At 43.5% G+C, this 25,024-nt stretch overlaps 1 protein-coding gene across 1 annotated transcript in view; it reads right to left on the reverse strand.

Annotated features, from left to right (window-relative positions):
- The window catches only part of FAM172A (family with sequence similarity 172 member A), a 385,390-nt gene that overhangs the window by 352,720 nt on the left and 7,646 nt on the right, over nt 1-25,024 (reverse strand). Inside the window, exon 2 of the mRNA XM_054177961.1 lies at nt 597-720. Within this exon, the coding sequence (XP_054033936.1) occupies nt 597-702 (106 nt within the window). The 5' untranslated portion in view covers nt 703-720. The remainder of the gene's footprint in view (nt 1-596; nt 721-25,024) is intronic.

Below are 25,024 nucleotides of genomic sequence, written 5' to 3' on the forward strand. Positions count from 1 at the left end.
AAACACAAAGTTTGTTTAGCTCACTTGTAACCAACTCCATATACTTCCAAAATGGAAAGACAGTATCTAAAAGATGTTGTTTAACTTGTGGTTGGTTTTTTTTTTCCCTCAAGAAATTACTCCCCTAAGTCACTTAGCACCAATCAGTTTTTTAAAACCACAAAAAAGAAAACTTTGTAAAATCCACATGGAAATCAATGTCCTAACAATGTTTTTTCTGCTACCAGTCAAAGAGATTTCTGAAGGCTGTAATATGGTTCCATATTTATTAAACACAGAATTCAATGATAACTCCCAGAAACTAAGAACACAACTTTCTCAAAGGATAATCATGAAAATTTAAAATAATTACTGGATATCTTCTTCTGTTACTCATTACCACAGGTTGTTACCTTTTTATGTAATGAAAATACTGATAATGGACACACTATTAGACAAAATACATTAGTTTAGATGGACTAATAAGTGTCCTGCAGCACTGCAGTTCCCAGACTCTCATAATTGTATCAAACTATTTTCCTTAATAATTGTTCTTTAAATGTCAATATATGTACAAAAGAAGGCAAAAAAACCCCAAAACAAAAACAAACTCATACCCTTTAATGCAGTAGTCTTCTCTTTTTCATCTGGACCTCCTTGCTGGAGCTGAGCCATCATTACCCAAACTATCAACAGATTTAAAATACTGAGGTAAATGTACATTAATCTCCGAAGGACAATCTGGAAATCAACAAGAGTTGGAAATTAACAAATGTATTGATTTCTCCTTCAACAGCTAGTGCTTACATCACCAAAACCAAAAACAAAAGAAAAACAAACAAACAAAAAAAAGAGCAAAGCATTCCTATTACAAATCCCTACAATATCCAAGGCAAAATTAAAATTAACATTTTCCTCTCCATCGGACTTCATACTGGGCACTCTGAAGCCTCATCACACTACACTACATTAAGAAGTCATACAACAAAGTGTGACACACGCTCAAGGTTGGACAAACATTCAAGTTCACAACAATAAACACTCCCTAATCCTAAAATGACATCCATCTAATCACAGAATGCACTGAGTTGGAATGGACCCTCGAAGGTTGTCTTGTCCAAACCCCCTGCATTCAGCAGGGACATCAACTAGATCAGGCTGCTCATCAAGACTGACCTTGTCTCCAGGGATGGGGCCTCTATCACATCTCTAGGGAACCCATTCCAGCACCCTCATTGTAAACAACTTCCTCCTTTTGTCTAACCCAAAGATAGAATGGTGAATGAAGTTAAACGCAGTTGGTGGCCAGCCACCTGTGGTGTTCTCCATGGCTCAGTTTTGGGGCCAGTTATCTTTACTATCTTTCTCAATGATCTGGATGAGGGGATTGAGGCACCCTGAGTAAGTTTGTAGATGACACTAAACTGGATGGTTGTGTTGATCTGCAGAGGCCTGAACAGGCTGGATTGATGAGTTGATGTGAAGTATATGAGGTTCAACAAGGCTAAGTGCTGAGTCCTGCATTTGGGTCACAACAACCCCATGAATGCTCCTGGCTCAGGGTAGAATGGCTGAAAACTCAAAATGGGATGCTGTTTTGGGCCTCTGACTCCAAGAAGGACATTGAGGTGCTGGAGTATGCCCAGAAGGGCAACAAAGCTGCTGAAGGGTCTGGAGAACAGGGCTGGTAAGGAGCAGCTGAGAGACCTCGGAGTGTTTAGTCTGGATGAGGCTAAAGGGATACCTCATTGCTCTCTACAGCTCCCTGAAAGGAGGCTGCAGTGAGGTGGAGGTTGGTCTCCTCTCCCTCGGTGCAAGCAATAGAACAAGAGAAAATGACCTGAAATTGTGCTAGGGGAGGTTTAGTTTGGACATGAGGAAAAATTTCTTTGCTGCAAGAGCAGCCAGGCATTGGAACAGGCTGCCCAGGGAGGTGGTGGACTTACCATCCCTGGAGGCATTCATGGAATGTGTGGCCATGGCACTTGGGGACATGGTTTAAGGGCCGTGGTAGTGTTGGGTTGATGGTTGGGCACAATGATCTTAGAAGTCTTTTCCAACAACAACATTAAAAATACTCTATGATACTATAATTCTATCCTGCTTTAGTTTAACATCAGTATTTCTTTTTTTGTGACTCTAATGAAACAAGAAGCACCACAGTTAGAAGTACAAAATAAAAGACACAAGGAAAACTAAACCATAATCAATAGAATTTCCACAGTTTTGAAGGATTTTCTTCATCAATTAATTCCACTTTATTGTTCCTGCTGCACTGTATAGTTTTGTTTTAGTAAAACCATGCAGAGCACACAGTTTTAAACCACTGCCAGCACTGGAATGCATAGAATGAACATCCAGCTGTAGAATGAAGCTCAATATATTCAAGGTGAAAATTTGTGTTTCTAAATTTCTCCTATTGTACAGAAAGCAACCCAGAGATAAAAATCTGAAAACACTTTCATCTTGATTCTGACACCAAGGGAGCAACTACCATATCACAACCACTGCATCCTTCTCAATAAAAAAGACTTCTGTGCATTCAATTCTCTTTCTCTTCATCTTTTTTTTTTTCCTTTGTTTTATCTGTCAGTCATTGCCAATTTGTTTTATTTTTCTCCCAAACACACTTTCTCAGAGATGGATTTGCATGAAGCATTACCTCTGTAACAATTTGTAACTTTCAAACAAAGAGTAATAGGACTCACCAACTCTACTAGTGGCTCCCTAACACACACACCAGTATGAAACCCCCAAAATGGTTTATTTTAAGTAACAGTAGCTCACTGTAAAGAGAGCAGACACACACACACACAAAGTCATAAGAAAGACTTTTTCTATTGTCTTTAGACAAAACCTATTATACATTTGTTGTAGATTAAGGAAAACAGAGCAATTTAAAGTGGTGACAGTTATTAACTAAGGAGAAAAGTTGGAGGAGGAGATGGTTGTTTATCTGAGATTTTTAACTGCTAGTTATTAACTGAGGAGCAAGTTTGGAGGGGGAGAATGGAGTAGAATAGAATAGAATAGACCAAATCAGGTTGGAAGAGACCTTCAAGATCATCGTATCCAACCTATCATCCACCACCACCTAATCAACTAAACCATGCAACCAAGCACCCCATCAAGTCTCTTCCTAAACACCTTCAGTGATGGCAACTCCACCACCTCCCTGGGCAGCCCATTCCAATGGCCAATCACTCTCTTTATGAAGAATTTCTGCCTAACATCCAGCCTAAACTTCCCCTGGTGCATCTTGAGACTGTGTCCTCTTGTTCTGGTGCTGGTTGCCTGGGAGAAGAGACCAACCCCCACCTGGCTACAACCTCCCTTCTGGGAGTTGTAGAGAGCAATAAGGTCTCCCCTGAGCCTCCTTTTCTCCAGGCTAAGCCACCCCAGCTCCCTCAGCCTCTCCTCATGGGGCTTGTGCTCCAAAGCCCTCCCCAGCTTTGTTGCCCTCCTCTGGACACATTCCAGCAAGTCAACATCCTTTATTTGGATCTTTTTAAGATGAGGTTCAATACAGTCCAATAATCCATTCTACAAGTTGGAGCTACAGGAGACTAACACCTTCCTTCACAGAAGGCTGTTCAGATTTAAGCTGATGGGAAATGACAGTACACTCTCAAGCACCTTTTAAAGCCACAAACACCACCAGGAAAACTCTGCTTAGACTGTGTATTTTTAAACTTATGACACAATTCAACGTGACTCAGTTAAAGTATGCAGCTTCTGGCTAACACTTGGGTCACATTAGCACCCATAAAAATAATCATCACAAATAACAGCAAAACCACAGAGAATTTTAACTTTTTTTTTCATATTTTCTAGAGTATAAATCAGTCAATGTAAACATAAACATGACTCAAATGTGTCAGTTCACACACATGGATGGTACTAAAGACTGTTCTCAGATGCTTCCAGTCCACTGACTGTAGATCACCAAACACAACACCTTGCCCACCAACACTTGGTATATCTGCAGTACAGAACCACATACATGCTGGTAAATCACTGAGGAAAGAAACAAACAACCCATTTCAGTTAAAAACCAGAAGAAGTGCAACAAAATGACAGCTCTGTTCTCTGACAGCCCTGATGAAAATGATTCCAGTCATACAAATTGGGTGGTCTTCCCTCCACAACGTCTGAAAAATTCATCACTGGTTGTAGTTAATGCAATTACAAAACACATGCAGGTGCTCAAAGACTCCGTATTACCCAAGGGACGAAGCATAAAACTTGTCTGAGCAGATAGACCCTAGTAAACTAAACTCCATCTCCTAATCTGATAGAGAATGCAGAGACCAAGAATCCCTGGTGTTCTTGTCTCAACAATGGACACCCTTCCTCTTCCTTTAACAGATGAAAACCCTGCCACTGAGGGAAGAGTAGATAACAGGCCCACTTGCCAAGCTAGAAGCACAATTTAAAAAGCACTAGGCAAATCTGATTTTAGCTTTGCAAGAGAGAGAATATCCAGTTCTTTTTGACAAAGTAAAAAACTGTTACAGCAGCCACTGGAGGGAGGACTTGATATTAGAATGAGGATGAAGCAAGCACACAGTATTTTATGTATTGTTTGTGTGAACACAGCATTTTGTTGAATCCCTCACTGGTATCTGTTTAAACGACAAACACCAAAAATTAGATGGGAGGGTTGGATTTCCTTTCTTTGACAGACAGGTGTCAAATCAACCACAGTCTGACAGTGCAGAAATGAACAGTGGGAAAATTACAAAGCTCCCTGAATGGCTGCTTGTAGGCAAATGCAGGAATTGAAGTTTATTCTTGGAATCACTTTCAAGCCCCACTGATCTTCAAGTGCTTACACTGACCACCCATTCACAAAGGCCATCATCAAGTTTCTCATCATAAAGACAGATTTTAAATGTCTTATTCTATACGACTGCTTAAATGATTCTTTTATAAACATCTCTTCTGTGATTTTTTTTTTTTTTGGCATTACCTCCTAAAAACCAATTTACTGTCTCACCTGAAGAAAAACTTCAGCCAAGAGGACATGTGTTTATTTGCTTCTACTTTACCTTCCCATGCAAACTTGAATATTCAATCACAAAATATCTTATGCATAATCTGTGCCTCTTCCACTCAATTGCCCAGCAATACTTAAAATAATTTGACAGCAGAAATATTCTGGTTTCAAGCACTGACAAGACAAGAAGGCTGCATTTCCATCACACCCCTATTTATGCAACCACAGAACTGGGGGAATGCAAACAAATGGTCATTAAATTGAAAAGCAAACAAAACCTAAACAAACCCAGCAGTTTTTTGCATATTTAAAGGAATGTAGATATGAGTATTTCATGTTCTTGTCTATAAAGTGCTACTGGAAGTTTGGACCACTGAGCTTGTGCTAGTCTTCAAATCAAACTAGACACCCTATCATGTATCCTAACTCTGAAACAAATGCACAAAGAGATTTCTACAGACTTCAGTTACTCTTCATTGTGCAGCTAGAATGTGACCAGAACGTGGAGAACATGATTTTGCTTTCCATTAACAACACCTGAAATTAAGTCAAAACTACAAACACTCCCCAAAAAGGCTGCAAATAATTGTAGTGCTAACTCACCACAAGTACAGCATAAGAAGGAAATGCACAAACAGCACCAGTTCCATCAAGTTTATCTGGACAAGATCTGAACAGCAGTTATCAGAATGCCTCTTTGTGTTGCACTGCTTTATTAGAACACAGCTGAATTACATTCTTGTTCTTTGTTAAACAACATCCTCAGCAAGCTCAGGACAAGTCTGGGTGAAATTGGTGCAATCCGGCTGATGACTGAACAAGACCCAGTTCTTATTTCAAAGAGATGGAGTAGTGACAGTTCAGCTTCTGATTTTCTCCTCTATACTGGCTCAATAAAGCAAAATAAAAATAAAATTTAATCTTAGGAGTATTTGGGGGAGAATTAGACTTTATCTGCTTTTAGAGAACTACAGAGGATGTCAGTAACAACTGCATCAATTAGGACAAGGTGTAATGGTTTTGGAGTAGAGCAAGGTAGATTTAGGCTGGACATTAGGAAGAAGTTCTTTACTCTGCAGGTGGTGGAACACTGGAACAGGTTGCTCAGAGAGGTGGTGGAAGGCCTGTCCCTGGAGACATTCAAGTTCTGGCTTGATGGGGCCGCTGAGGAACCTGATCTAGTTGGGAATGTCCCTGGTGACTGCAAGGGGGTTGGACTAGATGACCTTTAGAGGTCTCTTTTACCCAGTGCATTCTATGGTTCTATGACTCAAATAGATTCTGCTTCACTTTTCTTCATTTTTAACACCTTATTTTCAACTACTTTATAGCTCTGAAAAAAACCAAAAACACACCACAAAAACCCAACAGCTCTGTAAGAATTACTTCCAGTCTGCTTTAGACTAAATGGCTATTTGAAAGTTCAGCTAAAATGTCCACGTCTTGTGTAAGAAGGTGGTTCAGAGACAGTATTTTCTGCTCAGTTCTGCTGATGTTCACACCTCCCCATTGCAGAGATCAGAAATTCAGCCAGAGGATCAGAGCTTAGCAGTGTGTGCCTCTTACCATTACCCTTAAAGTCTGCCCAGACCTGCCTGAGTTAAAATTGCCTTTTTTTCCCCCACACATTTAACACAGACTTAATAAGACTTATCAGAATTTCCAGGTAATTTACCTATTTGCCCATAGCCTGTTCCACACAGCTGCAAAAAGCCAGAAGGAAGATGCACAGAAGGGGAGTGAAAAAATGCTAGAAAAGCATGATTAACCACTAAAATGCAAAGAAACTGGCAAAGATCCCAAAGCCCCTGAATCTCAGCACATCTTCTACAAAGTGTGGCAGAACCTACTGATAAAGGACATGACACTACAGGTTGATGTACCTGCACTGCAGCTACTTCCCAATGTTATTTACCCCAGAAGCTCAAAAAGCAGAGGACTACCAGCTACAGGCATTAGAGTCACAACTATGTCAGCAACTCAGGTGTTTACATAAGGCAGAGTTAACACAATTCCACACAGTGAAAGTTTAATTATTTCAGCTTAACTTTTCTGGAAATGCTGGAAATGACCTTCATAAACCTAAGTATGTAAACATGATCAAATAAACATCTTGAAATAATATATATTTTTAATACATATAATACATACATATGTTTAAAACATATATGTAATATTTTGAGATGTTTATATAGATCTACATCTACCAAGATCTAGATCTATATAAAAGGTAACAAGCTCAACACAGCTTCTGGGAGGTTTGCAATGTGCTGGTCTTCTCAAGCCAACACAAGGTTCAAAACAATCATCAAAAATTCTTCCTAAGTATCTCAGCTTTGAATACATGTACTGGTTTTGTCTGGGCTAGAGTGAGTTTACTTCACAGTAGATGGCACAAGGCTGTGTTTTGGATTTGTGCTGCAAATGGCATTGAATCACAGAATCTTGGAATGGTTTGGGTTGTAAGGGACCTTCAAGATCACTTCATTCTAAGCCCTCGCCATGGGCAGGGACACTTCCCACTACTAGCCCAGGTTGCTCAAGGCCTCATCCAACCTGGCCTTGAACACCTCCAGGGAGGGGGCAAACACAGAGATGTTTTAGTTGTTGCTGAGGAGGGCACACACAAAGTCAAGACCTTTTCTGCTTCCCACCCCATTCTACCAGCAAGCAAGGTTGGGATGTAAAAGGAGACATCAGCCAGAACCAAGCTGGCTAAAAGGATATTCCAGACCATAAGATGTTAAAATCAACAACAAAAACTGGGGAAACTTCTTCTCTAGAGCTGGTTAAACACCTGCAATTTCTTATTTTGCTTCACTTGTACAAAGCTTTCCTTACTAACCTGTCTTGATCTTATCCCACAAGTTTTCTTACTTTTGTCCTTAAGATTCTCTCTCCCAGTCCACTGGGGGAGGGTAAGTAGGCAGCTGGGATGGGGTGGAACTGGAAAGTGGCGGGAGGTCTTGGCTGTCCACTGGAGTTAAAACCAGGACAAGACAACACAATAACTCTCTCAAACATGCAGAACAGCAATAATTGAAGTGTACACAGAGATATACTTCTGCTGATGCAGATGGATAGTTATCTAATGAACCAGGCAAGCAGCTCTGGGGACAGGAAAAGTGATCCTGTAGTGAAGGCAGGGGAATGTTGCCTGGGAGAATTGCATCCACAGGAGGAATCTGCAGGTGTTCTCACATCAAAATGTTCTCAGCTAACCTCTTTTTGTGTATTTCCTTTTTCTGGGCATTCTGCCTGAACGATCTCCTTCAATGCTCAGAACTATGAACCTCTGAATTTTTGTTTCAATAGGAATTTTGAAGAACCTTCTCTAGCTTTTCACAAGCTCAGCACCCAATACAAGTTTACACTGATGAGTAGGACATTAATTTCAAGATGCCTTTCACCACCACCTTCCTCTAAATCACAGAATCACTACAGAATGGCTTGAGTTGGAAGGGACTTTTAAGAGGACCTGGTTTCCACACTCCATGGACAGGGACACCTCCCACTAGACCAGGTTGTTCAGAGCTTCATCCAGCCTGCATTAAACACCTCCAGAGATGGTGTGCACAGTTTCTCTGGGCAATAAGAGTCCTCCACAAACAGCAGATATGGAGGACATTAACTGAATTACTTAATGGTTATTAAGCCTCAGAAAAAGTAAGTTAATGCTGTATTCAGGGCAAGATTTGTATTGTGCTGCTCAACTAGTGCATGAGGCTACATCTTGGCTGATGAGGACAAAAGGGAATGTTGAAACAATATAATTATTTGGAAAACAGTTGTGTGAAATGCTCTTTAATTACAAAATCAGATTTTCCTGTCACAAGGTCTTGGCACACTTATTACTACATAATGTATCTGAAATTGTCCTGTTGTGGTGGGTAGAAATTAACCCCCAACTAATTTGGAGAATTACCCCCCAAAATGAAAATTGCCACACTAGCTCAGGTGGTTTTGGAAGCAAATGAAACTCTACTTACAAGCAAACTGCAATCTAGAAGTATGAAATGCAATGAATATGTAGATACTTACAATTTATAAACAACACAGAAACTCCTCAGGCAACCCCTGGATGAATCCAGGGGACTCATTCACCTTCTCCCCCACCTCCCTCCCTCTTTCCTGTTACCTCACACAGCGGTCAAGACAGACATCCCCTGGCAAGGCCATGGGAGAGAGAGAGGAAAAGTTGCAAGCAGAAGCGACAGGAGAAGAAAAGAGAGAAAGAACAGCAATCCAATGAATTATATAGACCTTATCAGTATTTTCCTTGGTGTAGGTGATTCAAAAGTTCAAGACACAGGAAATAAGAAAACAGTTTGTCTCTATCCAAATGAGATGAAGTGTGGTAATTTTAGGCTGTACCTTTTAAATTTTCTACAGATCTTGAACAAAAAGTGGTAGAATGTAAATGATCTGTGTTATCAGAGCCATCCACTTGGACCATGTGGCATCTGTCACATGATGTGGTGAGGAACCTATACCTTTGAACATCCAATTCAAAACAGGTAATCTGGGAGCTAAGAGAAGTTGTGACTAAGTACCCATTACTTCAGAAGCAGCTTTTACCCCTTCATAGGCAGCTAGTATCTCTTCCTCTGTTGGAGTATAATTTGCCTCTGAGCCTTTGTAGCCTCAACTCCAGAAACCAAGAGGACATTCATGTGTCTCACCTGGAGCCCTCTGCCACAAGTGCCAGGTTGGACCATTGTCACTTGCAGTCATGTACAAAATGTTCTTAATATCTGGGCCAGTTTGGACAGGTCCCAGACCCACTGCATGGACCACTGGAATGGGTTGCCCAGGGAGGTGGTGGAGTCATCATCACTGGAGGTGTTTACAAAGAAACTTGATGGGGTGCTTGGTGCCATGGTTTAGCTGATTAGATAGTGTTGGATGATAGGTTGGACTCCATGATCTCAAAGGTCTTTTCCAACATGGTTAATTCTATTCTATTCTACTTCTTGCTTTATCTGGTCAAAGGCTGCTTGTTGCTCAGGACCCCACTGGAAACTGTTTCTCTTTCAAGTCACATCATAAAGAGACTTAGCAATCTGACTGTATCCAGGAATGTGCAGTTTCCAAAATCCCACTGCACCTAAGAAAGATAAGAGTGTCCTTCTTATTGATGGGATTCACCATGCTGGAGACTTTGTTTATCACATCCATTGGACGGCAATCCTCCTGCCACCACACTCCCAGAAGCCGGATTTCTCTGGCAGGTCCTTTCACCTTGTCTCGCTTAATGGTGAAACCTGCTTGTAACAGAATGTCAATGATTTTGTCATCTTTCTCAAAGACTTCTGCAGCAGTTTTACCCCAGACAATGATGTCATCAATGAACTGAATGTGTTCTGGAGCTCCATTTTTCTCCAAAGCATCATGGATCACTGCATGACAGATGCTTGAGCCATAGATCCATCCCTGGGGCAAACGACTGAACATGTACTGTATTGCCTCTCCAGGTAAAGGCAAACTGAGGCCTGCATTCCTCTGCTATGGGAATAGAGAAGAAAACATTGGCAACGTCTATGGTGGCATAACCATTTGATGATCTCCTTGGATGCCAGATCACACTGGAATTCCATCATGTCCAGTACAGCTGCACTCATGGGTGGAGTTACTTCACTTAGGGCACAGAAGTCAACTGTCAGATGCCAGTCTCCATTTGGCTTTCACAAAGGCCAGACTGGACTGTTGAAAGGTGAATGAGTTTTGCTGATGACCTTCTGACCTTCCAATTGAATCTAGTTGTGAATGGGCACCAGAGTCACGGTTGGTTCTGTAGTGCCTGTGATGCAGAGTTTGAGAAGCCACTGGCAGTTTCACATCCTCTATCTCATGTTGTCCCACAACTCCAGGTTCATCTGAGAGTTCAGGTCTAATAAACAACCTTAATTTTTCTCCATCAATTTCTATAGCTGCTATTCCAAAAGCCCATTTGTGACCCTTAGGGTCTTTGAAACACCCCAACTAATTTGGAGAACTACTCCCCAAAATGAAAATTGTCTGACTAGCTCAGAAAGTTTTGGAAGCCAATGAAGCTATGTTTACAAGCAAACTTATTTTACTTCTTTGCAGTCAGGGACTAGACTAAAATTCCCCCCTTGAACTGTAACACCTGTGATAGTTTATCTAGGGGGAAAAAAAGTGTTTTAGACAAGATTTCAAGATGATTGTCCTAGACAATTGGTTTTAATATGATTCTGGCATGAAAGATGGGGTGGAGAAGACTGACTCTCAACAGCTTCATCTCTGTACATACTAAGCAGTTACAGGACAAAGCCAGAATTTTAAATCTTTTTCTAATGTCTTCTTCTCTCAAGTAATCCCATGGGTCAGCTGGGAGAGAGAAAGGCCTCTGAACACAGGAAAACCAGAAGACTATTAAAACAGCCTTCTCTTAGGAGAGACACCAAAGTAATTTGCAGGACAGCCACAGAAGAAGAGAGGAAGAGAGAGAGACTGGAACACTCTAGGGGAATGATTTCTGCTTAGGCTACCATCAAAAGCTGCTAAAAAACCCTAGACATATGCTTATGTGTCTAGTACTTTAAAATAACTTTCTTCCTCTCTCTCCCCCTTTCCTCTTCAGTAATACCACAACTTTCAGAAGGGCTGTCTGAAATTAACTGAAGGCTCCTGAAAACAAACAAACCAGACAAAAAATGTAGTGAATCCAAGTCTGTAGCCCAGAGCTTTGAACACAGTGAGATACTTCTAATTCTACTCTGGATTCCACGCTGAGCAAGTGCACAAAAAGAGACCAGGGAAAGGTAAGAGGTGCACCCAGCTTTCTGTGGCATAGCTGTTTCCTCCAACAGCTTCCAGAACGTGCACAGGCACACAGTAAATATCACCACCTCACCTAACCACTCTGATGACACAGAAATATCCAAACCAGGTACTATGGAGAATCAAGTCACACTCAACTGAAATGAGCATGCAAGGCCACTGAAGACAACAGTTCATCATCAAGACAACTCATTTCAGAATGAGACTAAAATACCCCCAATTCCCATTATGTTCCATTAAACTCCCATTCCCTACAGCTTTTCCTGCTGCAGGACACCATATTCACAGAATGGCAGGGGTTGGAAGAGACCTTTGGAGATCACCGAGTACAACCCCACTGCCAGAGCAGGGTCACCTAGAGAAGGTGACATGTGAACATGTCCAGGAGGGTTTGGAATCTCTCCAGAGATGGAGACTCCACCAACCTCTCTGGACAGCCTGCTCCAGGGCTCCAGAAGCCTTAAATTAAAGAAGTTCCTCCTCATCTTGAGATGGAACTTAGTTTCTGATTTGTGCCAGTCACCCCTTCTTCTGCTACTGGGCACCACTGAACAAAGACTGGCCCCATCCTCCTGACATTCAGCATTTAAATGCTGATCAGCATTGATGAGACTCCTCCCTCAGTCTGCTCTTCTCCAGACTAAACAGCCCCAATTCTCTCAGCCTTTCCTCATCAGAGATGGTCCAGACCCTCAGCATCTTTGTAGCCCTTTGTTGTACCCTCTGCAGCAAGTCCCTGTCCTTCTTGAACCAGAGAGCCCAGAACTGGACAGAGTATTGCAGATGTAGCCTCTCCAGGGCCATTTCTCCCTGATCCTCTTATATGGTATCTCAAATGTCTTTGCTCTGCCCACTACCCAAGAAGCAACACATGCTTTCTGCACATCTGAACCAAGGGGTACTGCTCCACTGCAACTATGACAGGCAAAGCAAATAATGCCATCAAAACACATGCAGTCACACAGAATGATAGGGGTTGGAAGGGACCTCCAGAGACCACTGAGTCAACCCCCCCTGCCAGAGCAGGATCAACTAGGGAAGGTCACACAGGAACATATCGAGGTGGGTTCTGAAAGTCTCCCAAAAATGAGGCTCTACAATCTCTCTGTGCAGCCTGCTCCACTGCTCCAACACCTTCACACCAAAGAAGTGTCTCCTTGTGTTGCAGGTGGACCTCCTGTGTTCTACTAGTACCTGTTGTTCCTTGTCCTGTCACTTTGCACCACCAAAAATAACCTGGCACCTTCATCTTGAAAGGCACCCCTCCAAATATTTACACATTGGTAAGACTCCCTCTCAGCCTTCTCTTCCCAAGACTAAACAGCCTTAGTTCTTGCCCTCTGGCCACAATGGCACTCTGCTGTCCCCTGGAGGACTTGCTGTCCATCAGTACTCCAAGGTCTCTCTCCATGGAGCTGCTTTCCAGCAGGACAAGTCCTAGCATGCACTGGTGCCTGGTGTTACTCCTCCCCAGATGCAGGACTCTACTCTTGTCCTTCATGAGGCTCCCCTTTGCCCAGATCTCCAGCCTGTCCAGGTCTCACTGGATGGCAGCACAGCCTGACAGGGTGTCAGACACACCTCAGTTCAGTATCATCAGTGAACTTGCTAAGGGACCCCTCTATCCCCTCATTCAGGTCATTGATGCAGATACTGAACAAAACTCAGTACTGATCTCTGAGGAACACAGCCCACAGATTTGCTTCTGCTAGATGATCATAAAGCCGCATACATTATACCTATAACATACCAGCAACGTGAAAAGTGTAAACATATTGCCCTCTTTAGCTCAGTATTTAAATTTATTGGATCTTAAAGCTCTGACTGCATCATGCTTGGGCTTGGTGATGGTTGTTTTTGTTGCTTTGTTTTGTTTTCACACCAGTAGATCTTTTATTGTCTGTTACAAAATAACAGAAATAGCAAAGATAAAACAGCAAGGCAAGATACATTTCATTTTCACAGAATCACCGAATTGTCAGGGTTGGAAGGGGTTGGATCATCTAGTTCCACCCCCCCTTCCATGGGCAGGGACACTAGATCAGGTTGCTCAGAGCTACATTCAGCATGGCCTTAAAAACCTCCAGGGATGGGGCTCCCACGACCTCCCCGGGCAACCTGTGCCAGTGTCTCACCACCCTCATGGTGAAGCGCTTCTTCCTAACATCTAATATAAATCTACCTTCCTCTAGCTTGGATCCATTCCCCCCTAGTCCTATCACTACTCAACACCCTAGAAAGTCCCTCCCCAGCTTTCTTGTAGCCCCCTTCAGACACTGGAAGGCCACAATTAAGTTTCCTCAGAGCCTTCTCTTCTCCAAACTGAATAGCCCCAACTCTCTCAGTTTGTCCTCATAGGATGATCTTTGAGGTCTCTTCCAACCTTGGTGATTCTGTGAGAGGAGCTCAAGACCTCTAATCATCCTTGTGTCCCTTCTCTGGACACCTTCCAGCACCTCCAGATCTTTCTTGTAGCAGGGATGCCAGAACTGGACACAGTGCTCTAGGTGAGGTCTCACCAGAGAGGTGTAGAGAGAGAGAGAGAATCACCTCCCTCAACCTGATGGCTATGCTTCTCTCGATGCAATCCAGGGTACAGTTGGCTTTCCTTACTGGTTTAACTGTAAAAACTGAAAATCTAATATTTGCATTTTAAAATATTCCATTAATTGCCTACATTTGTAACTGTAATGTTAACCTCTTTAGACATCTCTGCTCCTACCTGCTGTACAGCCTTGCTGCCAAATATCTCTACTCACATCCCTCATAGAGCAGTCTAGGTTGGAAGACCTCCCTGGGAATGATTTGATCTTCAACCTGTTTAACCTTCATTAGGCATTACAAGGCCTTACATCAGGTAAGCCAGGGTGCTGCCAAGATAAGCCTTCTCTGCTTCCAGTTAGGGAGATTCCACCATGCCTCTAAGAACTGGAGTTCTGTGTCCAGCTCTGGGACTCCCAGCACAAGAGGGACATGGACACGATGAAGCAGGTCCAGAAGAGGGCCACCAAGATGATTAAGAGGGCTGAACACCTCCTGTGTGGGGACAGGCTGAGAGAGTTGGGGCTGTTCAGCCTGGTGAAGGCTCCAGGGAGACCTTAGAGCTGCATTTCAATATCTGAAGGGGACTTACAGGAAGGCTGGGGAGGGGCTGCTCAGGGAGGCCTGTGAGGATAGGACGAGGGCAATGGTTTAAAACTGGAGCAGTGGAAATTTAGGTTGGACACCAGGAAGAAGTTCTGCACAATGAGGCTGGCAAGACACTGGAACAAGTTGCCCTTGAAGGCAGTGGAGGCACCATCCCTGGAGACATTCAAGATCAGATTTAATGTGGCCCTGGGAATCCCATTCTAGTTGTCCAGCAGGGCTGAACAAGATAATCTTTTAGGGGCCCCTCCAACCCAATGCACTCTGTGGATTTATGAATTTACTCCAGCATTTTTTTTTCTTCTACCTAGATGAAATTTCTCCTCTCATCAGGCATCCTTGTGAACAGAAAACAAACTCTCCTCCACAACTACCTTCTGGGTATTGCATGACTTCTGAAATGTCTCCAAGCCTCCTCTCCTCTACAAAATTACTTGAACTTTTATCCAAATGATGAGTTCTTTAACACACTAAGTGTCCTTCTAGCCCACTAACTATCCTGGTGGCTGGACATTCTCCAACTTTCAATGTTCCTTTTGAAATCAGAGGATGAATCAGCCACAGCTCCCTACATACATTCTTATCAGTACAATGGAGGACTCAGTTTGCCTTCACTGCCAGGTCACAGTGCTGGCATTTGCTGGTCCAAAAGCACCTCCAGCCCCTCTTCAGCAGAGCTAAATCCCAGCCTGCCATATTCCAACCTGCATTCCTTTCTGGGAATTAGACCTTTGCTGCTGCACCATGCTTGTCAAACCTTAGGCAAGTCCTGCTGGCCCAGTCTTCAACCCTGCATGGTGGATGATGAATTAGTGATGTGCAGACATACAGATGATAATGATGACAATGAATGTGGCAGTTTCATTTGTACCTGTGAACTCAAGGTGAAAAACTGAGGAACTATTTTTCTTTTGTTTTATTCCAGATACTTCCACCACACATACAGCTTTTATTTGCCATGCTGTTAAAGCAAAGTTATCCACACACAGTCCTTGAAAACATTAAATTCTACCTGTTACATGAACTACTTCAATGAGGTTGAATAAATTAATCAAATGGTTCGCTTTAGCCTCAAGTCTTGTAAATTTGTCTGTTTTGTGGAAAACTACATTTTCTACCAATTTGAATGAATCCCTACTGAAGAGGAGGGCTGTCTTAAGTTTTGTGGGTGTAGAATGTGTGACAGAGCAGTCCAGCAAAGTACTGCCAGACTCAAAGGAGAAGATTGAAGCAGGAGAATCATAGAATGGTCTGGGTTAGAAGGAACCTCCAAAGGCCATCAATTCCCTCCTGCAGTAAGCAGGGGCATCCTCAACTAGATTAGGTTGCCCAGAGTCCTGTCAAGCCTCACCTTGAATATCTCCCTCCACCTTCCTGGGCAACCTGTTCCAGTGTTCCACTACCCTCATGGTAAAGAACTCATTCCTACAAGGAGGAGACTGGAGATGCAACTTAGTTTGACTAAAAGTATCACCGTAAATTCATGACTTTTGCTTGGAAGGCTCAGTGTCAGACAAGAGAGACCCACAAAATCAATCAGAATTAGCTGCTGTGTCAAAAAAAAACCAGAAGCCTCTTCTAATTTCCTTCAGCTAGCAATTTCTGAGAACTTTTGTTCAACCACAGCAGCTCTTCCGAAAAGGCATCCACTCCCAAATTCAAGTTATTAAGAGCTAAAGAGTCCATCACTTGCTGTGGCAGTCTGAAAGGCTAGTCACTGTCTTTTGTACTTTACCTCCAGTGTGAATTACTCTGGCTTAAGGCCTCAGTCACCAGGTATTACAATGTGAAGTTCTGTCTCTCTACTTTTCTCTTACTTGATGAGATGCTGCAGTCCAGTCCAATCCCTTAGTTCTGTTAAACTCCACAGGCTGTGCAGGGTCTCTTTCGATGAAGCTTGATAACAACTCAAAGTAATTTTTTCCAGTTTCTCTGTCCCTTTCCATTTTGTAAATCCCAAATGACAGCATCACACAAGCCAGACTCTGTGAGACAAACACCACTAGAGTGGCAGCTTATCAGGAAGTTCCCCATTTCTCCTGATTTCCTTGTTTTAGTTCTGAAAATCTAACTTTCTTTGTAGCATCACAGAATGCATTGGGTTGCAAGGGACCCTTGAAGGTCAACTAAAATTCTTAACTTGCTAAAAAACTGAATAATCTCAAACACATTGCTTACTATTTAACATTTTACTGCTGTCAGGTTTAAAAAATGTTGCTACCAATGACTTAACCTTATTTCCTAAGATCACTCCTAAGCAGTACTAATGGAATACTACAATTCCTATCAACTGTCCCTTAAAATTCCTGAGAAAGACATCAAGTGCCTTGTGACTTGGCTATTTTACTGATACTAAACAGTCTTGAGGTCTGAATGAGATTTATCTCTAGTTACTCCCTTCACAAAACCTTACTGCCTATTACACAGCAGCAGTAATCAAACAAACTCATTACCTGAACAGAGTTTATCCTGTTGTTCACTTGTTAATAGATTTTTTCCATTAGGATCCCCTTATTTCAGCTGGCTGAAGATGAGCCAGTGTGTGCCCAGGTGGCCAAGAAGACCACCAGCATCCCAGCCTGGATCAGCCACGGTGTGGCCAGCAGGACCAGGGCAGCAATTGTCTCTGTGTACTGGGCATTGGTGAAGCCACACCTTGAATCCTGGGATCAGTTTTGGGCCCCTCATTCCAAGAAGGACATTGAGGGGCTAAAGCAGTTCCAGAGGAGGGCAACAAAGCTGGTGAAGGGTCTGGAGAAGAGGGCTGGTGAGGAGCAGCCCAGGGAGCTAGGGTTGTTCAGCCTGGAGAAGAGGAGGCTGAAGGGAGACTTCACTGCTCCCTACTGCTCCCTGAAAGGAGGCTGGAGTGAGGTGAGGGTTGGGATCTTCTCCCAACAAGCAATAGAACAAGAGGAAATGACCTGAAGTTGTGCCAGGGGAGGTTTAGGCTGGACATGAGGAATGATTTATTTCCAGCAAGAGTGGTCAGGGATCGGAACAGGCTGCTAAGAGAGGTGGTGGAGTCACCATCCCTGGAGGTGTTCAAGAATCACAGAAACATTCAGTTTGGAAAAGACCCTCAGGATCACCAAGTGCAACCCAGAACCCTACTCGACAAGGTTCTCCCCTAAACCATAGCCCCAAGCATCACATACAAATGACCTTTAAACACATCCAGGGTTGGTGACCCAATCACCTCCCTGGGCAGCACATTCCAATGCTTGACCATTCTTGCTGGGAAAAAAATCTTCCTACTGTGCACTCTAAACCTATCCAGTCGTAAATTGAGGCCATTCCCTCCTGTTCTATCACTAATTACCTGTGAGAAGAGACCAGCACCAGCCCCTCTACAATATCCTTTTGGGTAGTTGTAGACAGCAATGAGGTCTTCCCCTCAGCCTCCTCTTTTCCAAACTACAGAGCCCCAGCTCCTTCAGTCGCTCCTCCTAAGATTTATTCTCCAGGCCCTTCACCAGCTTTGTTGCCTCCCTCTGCCAGAAAAGTGTAGCCATGGCACTCTGGTTTAAAGGCCATGGTGGTGTTGGGCTGATGGTTGGACTCAATGATCTTAGAGCTGTTTTGCAACACAAACCATTCTAGGATTCTATAATTTCACCCAAGCTGTGACAGTCAGACAAACAACATGGACTTAACCACTCTCTTCTATCAAGCACAATCAGCACTTTTGTAGCATTTCCATATTATTCCAAATAGTATTAAAAATAAGTAATAAACTACTTCCCTTAAAACCTCTGTTATCATCATTCTTTTGGCTCTTGATAAATAATCACTCCCAGAAAAGACAAGGACTAACTATTAAGTCACAGGAAGCAGCAGACTCTTTGTAACGCTTCCAGACTGTGATGAGATGCCTCTTAGAAGAAATATTGCTACTAAACACAACTTATTGATTTGAACAGCATAAGACCTGGAAAAAGGCAACAACCACAACAGGGTTTATCAATAAAAGAACAGTAATTACAGGACAAGAGTATATAATCCATTGCATTATTCTGCCTTCATGTCACCTTAAGACCAGATGGATCATGTCTAACCCTAAAAAGTCATGAAAACATAATGCACATGTCTGGACATGTCTGTCCTAATGCACCCTCAGCAGCTTTGCCCAAGACAACAGGCTGTGAGGTGCAATTAACATACTGGAGGGAAGGGATGGCATCCAGAGACCTGGACAGGCTGGAGAGGTGAGCCTGTGTGAACCTCATGAGGCTCAAGAAGGCCAAGTGCAAGGTCCTGCACCTGGGTCTGCTCAATCCAAAGCACAAATCCAGGCTGGGTGGAGAACGGTGAGAGAACAGTGCTGGGGGTGCTGGGAGGTGCAAAGCTGGACATGAGCTGGCACCGAGCACTGCCAGCCCAGAGCCAGCCCTGTCCTGGGCTGATCCCCAGCAGTGTGGGCAGCAGAGGCAGGGAGGGGATTCTGCCCCTCTGCTGTGCTCTGCTGAGACCTCCCTGCAGTGCTGGGGCAGCTCTGGAGTTCTCAGCACAGCACAGACAGGGACCTGCTGGAGTGGGAACAGTGGAGGCCACAGTAATGCTTGGAGGGCTGGAAGCCCTCTGCTGTGAGGCCAGGCTGGGAGAGTTGGGGCTGTTCACCCTGGAGAGGAGATGGCTCTAGGAACACCTTAGAGCAACCTTCCAGGATCTGAAGCAGCCTTCAGATGAGATGGACAGGGACTTCTTACAAACACATGGAGTGACAGGCCGAGGGGTAATGACTTCTAACTGGAAGAATCTGGGTTGAGGTGAGATATTAGGAAGAAATTAGAATCACAGAATGGTTTGGGCTGAAAGAGACCTTATAGATCATCTAGTTCCAGTCCATGGCCATGGACACCTTCTTCTAGACCAGGCCATCCACAGCCCCATCCAGCCTGGCCATAAACACTTCCAGGGAGGGGGCATTCACAACCCCCCTGAGAAGCCTGCTCCAGTGTCCTATCACCCCCACTGCAAAGAACCTCCTCCCAATACCCAGTACAAGTCTCCCCTCCTTCAGCCCAAATCCATTCACTCCAGTCCCACCACCACAAGCCCCTAGCTAAAGTTCTTCACCAAATTCTTCCCCGTGAGGGTGGTGAGGTCCTGGAACAGGCTGTTCAGAGTAACTGTGAAGGCTCTAAATCCTGGAAGTGTTGAAAATCAGGTTGGATGGGGCCTTCAGCAACCTGATCTGGAGTAAGAAGTGTCCCTGCCTGTGGCAGAGGGGGTGGAACTAGATGATCTGTAAGGTCTCCTCCAACTCAAACCATTTTATGGTTCAAGCTATTTTCAAGTCAACCTCTGCAGTAGCTGATCTTACTGCTTCCCAACACTGCACAGAAATTAACACAAGAAAAGCAGAGACCTGCTACATAGTGAAAACCTGCATCAGCCTCACTGAGTGCAACAAGACTCCTCAAAAGTACTTTACAGGCAATCCAAACATTTTCTCACATAACTTTAAATTCTCAATAAAACCTACACTGAATTAGCACCACCTTCAAATTATCTTTAAACCAATTTCTTTTCTTTATAATTATAATAAGATCTACTGAGCATTATAAGGCTACATTAGCAGTAGCAACACAGGACAAAATGAATCTGGAAATTAAAATGTCCCATTAAGAATAATTAGAGCACAGCAAGAAAATGTTGCAAGAATCCACATGACATAGTGGCCAACCCTCCAATCCTTCATGTTTTTAACCTACTCCTAAATGAAAGCAGAAGAAATATTTTAGTTACAAGAGTTTAAAGATGTGGCAATTTTTTTTAGTCTTAATTTCCTTGCGGTGGCTAAGAAGGAAAAAAGGAAGAGCAAGAAAATAATAGAGAAATCAAAAAAAATTTAAACTCTCCATGCTTCGCTGCTGAATTCTACTGCAAATGGATAGAGAGTGGGGAAAAAAAACTAGGGTGAAAAGCAGATGGGAAGTAATGTTACAAAGACAATACAACAAACAACCCAAACTCGATTAACAAAAGATCAGCAATGCTACATAAAACATGTGCTTTCTTGATCTGAATGAGATTTAGCAGACTTGGTGCAAATCTGGAAGGTAGCACAAAAAATCTGATAAAGATCTCCCCCCCCAAATTTACAGGGTCAGAGAACAGAACATTGTCCTTGGGGACATTCAAAACTAGAAGCACCTAAAAACTTAAGCAGCATGACCTCCACATCAAAAATTACTTGATTATTAGGACTCAGATGCTTTAAAACCCAACCCAGTAGAGCAGGGAAAAAAAATGTTTATATTCCAGGTAAAATGTCTCTTAACTAGCCAGGTATTTAACTACCATGAAAATCAGGTATAGGCTTCAAACTAAATGGAAAGCAACTACCAAAATAAGTCTATACCTAAAAATTATGCAACTTCAGTATTACTCAGCTTTCTCAGTCTTGCAAGAATCATCTGAAGCAACCTTCTCCATTCCAATGGATAGAGCTTTTCTGCTACTGTCTCTGAAACTTTACATAACATAATAGTCATTATTTAAAGCTACTGTAGTTTGGAAGGGAAAAATCCACAATCTAGAAGAAAGTAGGAAATGTTTTCTAGACTATGTACCTAACACTGCTCAAAAGTTTAAACTGAGACCTGAAGAAACACAAAGAAGATTCTAAAAGTGACATCCTGGATTGCTTCAGGATAGAGCAATACCTGCAGGATGAGGGATGTGATCCTCCTACCTCCTCTCCTCTGCACTCCTGAGACATGTTTGGAGTGCTGTGTTCATCTCCAAACTCCCCAGTAGGACAGAAAGACCAGTGAAGAGCTGCAAAGGCATTTAAGGAGTTTCAAAGACACTAAGGACCTCTGACAACTGCGGAGGCTGACTATACAACTTGGAAAAGAGAAGACTCTGAGTGGGGTGGGGGTCTTGATAGGACCTATTCAGTGCCTGATGAGGCCTTGAGCAACCTGGTCTAGAGGAAGGTGTCCCTGCCCACTGCAGGGAGGTTGGAACTAGATAATCTTCAAGGTCCCCTCTAACCCAAACCATACTAGGATTCTATAAAGACCACTGAGCCAGAGTCTTCCACAGAGAAGGCAATGGGCAATGGTTGCTCAAACACTGGAACAGGCACCCTGAGAGGTTACAGAGTCTCTGTCCTTGGAGATACTCAAAATACACTAAACACAGCCAGAAGTAATCTTCTCTAGGTGACTCCACTCTGGCCACTGGGGTTGGACGAGACCAATCTCCACAGGTCCCTGCCTATCTCAACTACTCTCTCATTCTGTGAAGAGGAATTACAAGTGCACAACAAATGAATATATAAAAAGCCTGTGTGTACATATTAATAATATATATGTTATATATATCTTTATACATAAGTTACCCCATAACAGCAAGGAATACCCTATAATAAGAACATTACAAGCAGAGTGTGTCTGAGCTAGAATTAAGAGACTGTGGTCTCGGGGGGTTCAGTTCTTGTGTTCTTAGGAATTTCTTTCTGATGCTCATTCTTCAATTTGTGTTAAACAGCCAAAATTTATCATCATGAAACTGTCAAAACCATCAGGTCCACAGTCATGACAAATTTGTGAAGACTGACAACACTGGATATTACTCATTCTACTGGCAACCACTCTCTCAAGTGCATTAAAACACCTTCATGCTGGTTAAAATCACCCTGCAGATGAATAATACCTTAAAAAGTCTTCATATTGTGTTTCCAAGATTCATAGATTTATGGAATGTTTTGGTTTGGAAAGGACCTGAATGATCATCCAGTTCCAACCCCACTGCCATGGGCAGGGACACCTCCCACCAGCCCAGGTTGCTCAAGGCCTCATCCAGCCTGGTCTTGAACACCTCCAGGGAGGAGGCAGCCACAGCCTCCCTGGGCAACCTGTCCCAGTGTCTCCCCACCCTCACTCTAAAGAATTTCTTCCTCATCTCCACTCTCAACCTCCCCTCTTCCACCTCGAAGCCTTTGCCCTTTGTCCTGTCACTCCCAGCCCTTGTCCAAAGGCAAAAGGAAACCACCCTCACCAAAAGTGAAGCTCTCTCCATGCAAGGTGGGTGGTAGTCACACTGTCCAGGAACTACAGAGAAGCTCAACTATCCTGTTTGACATAGCATTCAAATATCAAACTGCCATTTTTCCAGAAGAGTATTTCCCCCTATTTTTTCCACAGCCCTTTGCTTCCTGAACCTTTGGGTGTTTGAACAAAGATGCAGCATCCCTTCTCACACCTGGAGACTGCTTTCATGTCTTTCTTTGTCTCCTCTAATCCGGGTAAACTACCCTCTCCTCCTTTACACACTGCATTTTTTTTAGAATAGACTAGACCAGGTTGGAAGAGACCTTTGAGATCATCAAGTCCAACCTATCATCCAACACCATCTAATCAACTAAATCATGCAACCAAGCATCCCATCCAGTCTCTTCCTAAACACCTCCAGAGATGGTGATTCCACCACCTCCCTGGGCAGCACATTCCAATGGCCAAACACTCTTTCTGTGAAGAACTTCCTAACCTCCAGCCTAAACCTCCCCTGGCACAGCTTGAGACTGTGTCCTCTTGTTCTGGTGCTGGTTGCCTGCTGGAGACCAAGCCCCACCTGGCTACAACCTCCCTTCTGGGAGTTGTAGACAGCAATAAGGTCTCCTCTGAGCCTCCTCTTATCCAGGCTAAACAACCCCAGCTCCCTCAGCCTCTCCTCATAGGGCTGTGCTCCTGACCCCTCCCCAGTTTCATCGCCCTTCTCTGGACACATTGCAGTACCTCAACAGCTCTCTTGAACTGAGAGGCCCAGAACTGGACACAGGACTCAAGGTGTGGCCTAACCAGTGCTGAGTACAGGGGCAGAATGACCTCCCTGCTCCAGCTGGCCACACTCTTCCTGATCCAGGCCAGGATGCCATTGGCCTTCTATTTTCCCTAGACTTCTGAAGGTTCTCATTTTTTTTCCCCCTGGAAGACCCTCCCATAGGCTCAAAACATTTCTTGAATGTGGTGTCCAAAACTGACAGAACCCAAGCAATGTGGAGTAGAGTGAAATTATCATGTGGCAAGTTTAAATCTGTCCTTTCTAACTATACAGAGGAATGATTACCCTTATTGAAACATCACAGTGCTACTGACGCATCTTCAGAACATGATTCACCTAAAAATCTGGGATTCTTTTTCCCAGAATTGTTGCCATTTTGTATTTATGTAGGGAACTATCTAATATAAGCACAGCACTTTGCGTGTGTCCTTCTAAATGGCATTATTTCTTCTATGCTGTTTCTCTAACTTTTCTAAGCCACTGGAAATTCTAAAGTTATTCTTCACAGAACCTGAATCCTCTCTCAGCCTGATGGCCCCTGTAAAACAAATTAATTTATTCTCTATGCCATCATTAACCAAGTCATCAACAAAAACAAAGGTGTGGTGGGTTGACACTGGCTGAACACCAGGTGGCCATCAAAGCAACTCTATCACTCCCCTCCTCAGCTGGAATGAGGGTTATGGTCAGTTCATCACATGTTGTTTCTGCTGCTCCTTCTTGCTTGAGGAGGACTCTTCCCTTGCTCCAGCATGGGGTCCTCCATGATTCTCCAACATTAGTCCCTCCCACAGGCTGCACTCCTTCAGGAACATCTCTGCCTACCACGGATCCCCTGTGGGCTCACAATTCAAACAACAAAAGTACTCCAGAATGGCCTCCTCTCTCCACAGATCCACAGGTCCAGCTAGAGCCACCCCAGTGGAACTCCTCCATGTGGTCACAGCCTCCTTTGAGTGTGGGGTCCTCCACAGGCTGCAGGTGAATATCTGCTCCACCATGGGCCTCCACAGACAGGCAGCAGTGAACAGCCAGCCTAACTACAGCCATCACCACAGGCTTAGAGGTGGAATCTCTGTTCTGGTGCCTAAAGTTATCTCCTTCCCTCTGACCTTGGTGTAAGCAGTTTCTGTCACATAATCTCACTCCTCTAGCTGCAGCTGTGCAGGGCTTTTCCCCCCTTAAAAATGTTACCTCAGAGGTACTACCACCACTGCTGATGGGCCTTGGCCAGCAGTGGATCCACCTTGGAGCCAGCTGGCATTGGCTCTATCAGACACTGGGGAAGCTTCTAGCTACCCC

This window comes from Dryobates pubescens, chromosome Z, assembly GCF_014839835.1.
Source record: "Dryobates pubescens isolate bDryPub1 chromosome Z, bDryPub1.pri, whole genome shotgun sequence".
NCBI classification, from domain to species: Eukaryota; Metazoa; Chordata; class Aves; order Piciformes; family Picidae; genus Dryobates; species Dryobates pubescens.